The sequence below is a fragment of the Oncorhynchus mykiss genome, chromosome 19 (assembly GCF_057628025.1).
Source record: "Oncorhynchus mykiss isolate SJ-2025 chromosome 19, ASM5762802v1, whole genome shotgun sequence".
NCBI lineage: Eukaryota > Metazoa > Chordata > Actinopteri > Salmoniformes > Salmonidae > Oncorhynchus > Oncorhynchus mykiss.
This window is the reverse complement of record NC_143040.1, coordinates 29,310,430-29,317,500: the sequence shown is the minus strand read 5'-3', so window position 1 is coordinate 29,317,500 and position 7,071 is coordinate 29,310,430. Positions and strand designations below refer to the sequence as shown.

Here is a 7,071-nt window from a genome sequence, read left to right as displayed (position 1 = left end):
AACCTGAGCAGCGCCCTGGGCCTGTCCATGCGCGAAAACAACCTGACGGAGTTGCGCGAGGGCCACTTCGCTGGCCTGTCGCAGCTCACCTGGCTCTACTTGGATCATAACAACATCGACGTGGTGGAGGAGGGCACCTTCGACAGGCTGCGCCGAGTCAAGGAACTCGACCTGAGCACCAACCATATCGAGAGCCTGCCCAATGGCACTTTCAGGCCCCTCCCCAACCTACGCATCCTGGACCTATCGTACAACAGGCTGCAGGCGCTGGAACCCGACCTGTTCCACGGCCTGAGGAAGCTAACCAATTTGCATTTGCGCTACAACGCCCTCAAGTTTGTCCCAGTGAGAATCTTCCAGGACTGCCGGAGCATGCAGTTCCTGGACCTGGGCTACAACCAACTTCAGAGCCTGGCGCGGAACTCCTTCGCCGGGCTCTTCAAGCTCACCGAGCTGCACCTGGAGCACAATGAGCTGGTCAAAGTCAACCTGGCCCACTTCCCCCGCCTCATCTCACTGCGCACGCTCTACATGCGCAACAACCGAGCTACCGTTGTGGTCAGCACCCTGGACTGGACCTGGCCCTTCCTGGAGAAGATCGACCTGTCGGCCAATGAGATCGCATACATCGAGCCGCACGTCTTCGAGAGCGTGCCCAACCTCAAGGCCCTCATGCTGGACGCCAACCGGCTGACGGCCGTGGAGCAGCGCATCCTGGATTCGTGGTCGTCCCTGGGCAGCATCACTTTGGCAGGCAACGAGTGGGAATGCAGCCGCAACGTGTGTGCCCTGGCCCAGTGGCTGAGTGCCTTCCGGGGCCAGCGGGACAGCCAGCTGCTGTGCTCAAGCCCGGACGTGGCGCAGGGCGAGGACGTAATGGACGCGGTCTACGCCTTCCAGCTGTGCGAGGACGGCGGCGACCAGTCCACCACAACCATGAGCTGGTACCCAGGCTACACCGCCAAGGACCAGGCCTGGGGCGGCCCCACGGCCAATCCCTACGATCCGCCAGCCGCCGAGGGCGGCGCAGTCATCACCAATTCCTTCACGGTGACCGTGGCTAACCTCGACGACATAGAGAGCACCATGCAGATCCACAAGGTGGTGACAGGCACCATGGCGCTCATCTTCTCCTTCCTCATTGTGGTGTTGATGCTCTACGTGACCTGGAAGTGTTTCCCGGCGGGCGTGCGGCAGGTGCGCCAGTGCTTCAGCAGCCATCGGCGCAAGCAGAAGCAGAAGCAGAGCATGCAGCAGATGGCCACCATGTCCACGCCGGAGTACTACGTCGACTACAAGCCCAACCACATCGAGGGGGCCCTGGTCATCATCAACGAGTACGGCTCCTGCACCTGCCAGCAGCAGCCCTCCCGGGAGTGCGAGGTCTGACCGACCCTTTGGAGTGTGTAAGGATATGTCTGTGTTTACGTGATTTTGTGTGGATAATATGGACTACTACAGAGACCCTTTTTGGATATATGGGATATATTGGGTGGGTTGGGGTTGTATAAATGAGGATTGAAACCAGGGATCCTGCTATGGACACTATTTACACTGTGTCACACTGTGCTGCTCGCCCCCCCCCCCCCTACTGTGGAGGAGAAGGGTGGAGGACTGACTGAGACCGTGGATTTATTGCTGTGGATCTGAAGGGCCTCTATGGACACTATGGAGACCAGACTCTATTTTGCCTGTTGACTTGACAAACAGAATCACCAGAGATGGAATATTATGTTGACTTTATACAGAATCACCAGAGAGGATTACTATGTTTGTAGGCCCCAACGGTTTCTTCTTCTTCTTCTTCTTCTTCTCTACACCAGGAGTGGATATTATTTCTTACTTCAGAATATTCTGCTATTGTCTAAAGACCACTTGGGGACACACTGGCCCGCCATAAACACACCATTTTTATTGTGGTAATACAACGACAACAACAAAAACACGACAACGACCAAAAAAAATAAAAAATAAAGATTGCAAAGTTGGATTATAAAAAAAAATACAAAAATACGATTATAAAATCAGTGTAAAACATGTTTAAAACGCAAGAGTGGGAGAAAAAAAAGATGCAAGATGCTATCCTATTTCTTTTGTAAACTACGAAAAAATATCATGTTTAAATAAATGAATTGCTATTCACAGTAAAGCCCTTGTGTTGTAAGGAACCTTTGGGGAGAGGGCTGGATTGTGAAAAGAGATGCCGTGCTCGCGTTGGTGGTTGGAAGAGAAAGAGCATTTGTCTGGCGTGCCTACTGCAGTATCTCTAGTTGGTTAAAAAGACAAGGGGCCAGAGGGATAGCCTAGCCATACTTCATTTCAAATGTTAAACCCTCTCCAATCTGAATATCAGATACTTTCTTGATCCCTCATTCCCTATTTGTGGGGGGGGGGGGTATTCAATGTGCTGGCTCGCTATAGATGTTGTGGTTGCTTCCCCCGAATTCCACCACCTTCCCACTTCTCCTCCCTCTCCTCTATCCTTTCTCGATGAAATTGATCTGACCCTTTCTAATCAGGTGGCGGCATTTTCAAGTCACATTCGTATGTCGTCTAAGACATTCACACGGACGATACACAGGCAGAAGCAGAGAGAGAGAGAGAGAGAGATCATGATCATCTGAGGGATGTAAAAAGCTCTGCCTTTGCCTTTTCCTTCGCTTGGCTGTCATGCTAGAGCTTTGCCATCCTTGCACCGCGAGGGACACATCAAAAGGAGGAGGAAAATGCCTCGCCCCACACTATTCAAATCAAAGCGAATTCTAAAATAGGAGCTAGATGAAGAATTGAATATGTGGGCTTTTATCCTTCTTAAAGAGACACCAGTAACACATGACACTGCACATGCCCGGGCCGATGGATTTCCTGACTATGTTCTGCGTGTAATGTTGAAACATTTGTTCTTTCAATACAAGGCTATTTTGGGTATATTTTTCTCTCTGGTTGTTCCTCATTGTGTGAGTGAGAGATGCGTCGACAGAGGGTTTGGTCTCTTGCACCAGTCGACAATTGACATGTAGGTGCTGCTAGGGGGAGAGAAATGAGTGATAGCTAAGGAAAGGAGTGATTGCGGAGGCCGCAGAAAGAAGGTGTAGGCTGCTCTCTAGTGTCCTAACATCAGCAGGAAAGGAAGGGGGGCGGGAGGGAGGGAGGGAGGGAGGGAAGAAAAATACACTAGACTCAGAGCTTCTGCACAGTGTCACAGTATGATTGCATGCGTACGTGTGGTGTGACTGAAATCAGTAAAATACAGCCTACTGTCTGTGTGTTTCTATATTTCTATGATTGCACTGTGCACATGCTGTTACTGTAACTAAAGAGACAGAGACAGAAACAGTGAGTTGTGTGTGTGTGTGTGTGTGTGTGTGTGTGTGTGTGTGTGTGTGTGTGTGTGTGTGTGTGTGTGTAGTAGTAGTACACTGTGTCCAGCGGTCTCTAGGCTGACCTGTGTTCCTAGACAGAATGCTGCAGCAGCAGCATCAACGTCAGGTCTCAATATCAGGTTAGGAGCTAGGGTTAGATTTAGGGTTAGGGTTCAGGTTAGATTTAGGGTTAGATTTAGGGTTAGATTTAGGGTTAGGGTTAAGGTTAGATTTATGGTTAGGGAAAATGGGATTTTGAATGGTGTGTGTGTGTGCGTATGTGTGCGTATGTGTGTGTGTGTGTGTGTGTGTGTGTGTGTGTGTGTGTGCACATCCTACTCCACATATATTTTTGTACAGAGGCAAAAATAGGCAGATCTATCCATTTGTGTGTGTGTGTGTGTGTGTGTGTGTGTGTGTGTGTGTGTGTGTGTGTGTGTGTGTGTGTGCGCGCGTCCTACTCCACATATATTTTTGTACAGAGGCAAAAATAGGCAGATCTATCCATTTGTGTGTGTGTGTGTGTGTGTGTGTGTGTGTGTGTGTGTGTGTGTGTGTGTGTGTGGCTCAACTGGGTGCAGAGTATGGGCGTAATGTGTTGTGTGTTTGAGTGATGCTGCAGAGTTACAGTAGCATGACACAAACAAATACAATAATATACAAGCAATTACTTAACATACTGTATCGACCTGGCGGTCAAATCATTATGCCTCTAACGTGAAATCAAATTATCACTGCATTTCAACCACCTGCCTCGACGCAAACAGCAAACAGACAGACCTTATGCTTATTGTGATACCTTCACTTTCATATAAATGTATAGTTGCTTGTGCTTTATGAGGGTCACAAAGCTGAGATAATATCAAATGCTAACTAGAAAGGTTCTCAGACTTTATCCCTTCAGCCTTTTGTATTGGCTGTATAAGCCTATACTGTTGTACTAAAGCCTGAACTATAGCCTGTATACAGATGTAGGATCTTCATTTGAGCAGGAAAATAATCCTGCCGCAACAGGAAATGTGAATTATTACGTGTATTAAAATGAATCGACAATTTTGTAGGGGTTGATCCATTTTTCAAAAGGAACAATATGGTCAGAAAGTGGACATTTCTTAAACCTCAAGTTTCCACTACAAGTTTGACATTTCTTGCAACAGGGGTGATCCAATTAAGATACTCCATCGTTAGGCCAGATGGGTGAATGGTTGCAGTTAAACAATATCATGCCCACTAAACTCTTGTGTATACAGTGCCACGTGTAAACGGTACAGTACCAACCTCTAAATCTATTCTGATATCTACCATACGAGGCGTTTCACAGAGTGGAACACGAGACCAGAAGAAAAACCTAAATAGTAACAAGCCGGGAGCAACAACTCAACTAAAATGTGCAGTCTTTTTTTTTGTTGCTGTGTGGAGCCGCTCAAGAGAAAAACAACAACAACCGGCGACGACAACAGTGGAATTTGCCGTTTCAGATTCATGATCTACTTCGTATTCATGATACCTCCCGACCGGGCGGCCCACTTTCAAATCCAAAAATGGCCATGAATCATAACTAGGCATGACATCTGTATGCTAAGTAGGCTAGCCACCGACCGATACAGCCGAGCAGAGCAGGGCAGAGAGAGAGACACATCATAGCGAGATGTGAGATATGCGATATACTGATAGTCGTTTGCCTATTATCTTATTCTCTTATTCATTTTCTTTCCTGATAGTCCCTCAAATCATGCAAACTGCCGGGCCTATATTTAGGCTGTGTTGTCCTGATTTATTTGTATAAATATTCAATGATGCCTTGACACACAGGCTACTGATGGCACCTCCATTTTGTTTCAGTATTTTTAACACGCAATGGTTGGATAGGAGGGAGGCAGGGATTGTTAAGACTACAGGATGCACCCACAGCCCCCCCCCCCCTCCCCCCCCCCCCTCTATCCCTCCCTCTTTCTCTCTACCTCTATTTGACACTGTGGGGAGGACCAAAACCTGCAGGTGTTTGTTGACCGATTCAGACATGGGGTCATCGCCCCCAACAGGGCATATCACCTCTCCTATAACCTCCCATTATTAACAACCTGATTGATGACACTTAGCAAAATCGATACTAACACAGATGACTGGCTTACCAAATGGACTCGCTTCCATGATCACCTGATGATCCTCTGATTACCGATTACATACTCTTCGACATTTTTCTACATGCTCATGCTACGGCTATTGACCGTCTATGGGAGGGCAAGGAGAAAATAATAATGGTTTATTTATATGGCACTGCATTATTGATATGGCAGCTAATTAGCACTGGTGATGGAGGAGAATAGAGAGAAAGGGGCGACTGGCCGCGATTCCGCTCGCATCGTATCTGGTGTTGGGGGGGGGGGGTTCTGTTTGAAATGGAAATTGTGCGAGGAATCGTGACAATGGTTTCTGTACGTCGGAGAGCACAGCTGTGTTTAAAAGCAGAGAGGAGAGAGGATGGATGGAGGGACGTGTGGTGATTGGGTAATGCACTTGTTAACAGGTTTTGAATCTTCTGTCTCCAAGTTATGTGTGTGTGTGTGTGTGTGTGTGTGTGTGTGTGTGTGTGTGTGTGTGTGTGTGTGTGTGTGTGCGTGGGTGTGTGCGAGTGCGAGTGTGTGTGCGTGCGTGCGTGCATGCGTGTGCATGCTTTCTTGTGTGTGCATACAAGAACGAGATCAAGCCATTACGTATGTGAATGACGAAGACTATGTTAGGGAACAGGATGTGCTGGAACAAAATATTACCGAAACTAAAAGAGAGGATGTTTGGAATGACATAAAGAAAAGAGGAACACATACACACACCCACATAGGGTACGACAGACTGCAGGGTGTTACTATGTGTGAACAGGGATGGCACGAGCCAACTTTAAAGGTCACCCCCACACCTCTCAGAGCAGATAGAGAGACCCAGCAGAGCTCAACACACAGCACAGCTAACAGCTAACAGCTAGCATAGAGCATGTTAAACACAGCACGGCTAACAGCTAACAGCTAGCGTAGATCCTGTTAAACACAGCACGGCTGTCACAACCCATCCGGGTAACACAGACCCATACAGCACATGACATATCTGGATAGCACACACACACCAACACCTTAAATGACAGGGTCATGTAAATGTCATAGACAACCCATCTGACAAACACAGTGCCACGCCTTGAACGGCAGGGTCATGTAAATGTCATAGACAACCCATCTGACAAACACAGTGCCACGCCTTGAACGGCAGGGTCATGTAAATGTCATAGACAACCCATCTGACAAACACAGTGCCACGCCTTGAACGGCAGGGTCATGTAAATGTCATAGACAACCCATCTGACAAACACAGTGCCACGCCTTGAACGGCAGGGTCATGTAAATGTCATAGACAACCCATCTGACAAACACAGTGCCACGCCTTGAACGGCAGGGTCACGTAAATGTCATAGACAACCCATCTGACAAACACAGTGCCACGCCTTGAACGGCAGGGTCATGTAAATGTCATAGACAACCCATCTGACAAACACAGTGCCACGCCTTGAACGGCAGGGTCACGTAAATATCATAGACAACCCATCTGACAAACACAGTGCAACGCCTTGAACGGCAGGGTCACGTAAATGTCATAGACAACCCATCTGACAAACACAGTGCAACGCCTTGAACGGCAGGGTCACGTAAATGTCATAGACAAC

At 48.1% G+C, this 7,071-nt stretch overlaps 2 protein-coding genes across 4 annotated transcripts in view; one reads left to right on the top strand and one right to left on the bottom strand.

The window, feature by feature from the left end:
- The window catches only part of LOC110497516 (leucine-rich repeat transmembrane neuronal protein 1), a 3,768-nt gene extending 1,619 nt beyond the window's left edge, over positions 1-2,149 (top strand). Inside the window, exon 1 of the mRNA XM_021573654.3 lies at positions 1-2,149. This exon is cut by the window's left edge and continues 1,619 nt beyond it. Within this exon, the coding sequence (XP_021429329.1) occupies positions 1-1,389 (1,389 nt within the window). The 3' untranslated portion in view covers positions 1,390-2,149.
- The window catches only part of LOC110497517 (catenin alpha-2), a 652,111-nt gene that overhangs the window by 206,550 nt on the left and 438,490 nt on the right, over positions 1-7,071 (bottom strand). The window lies entirely within an intron of this gene.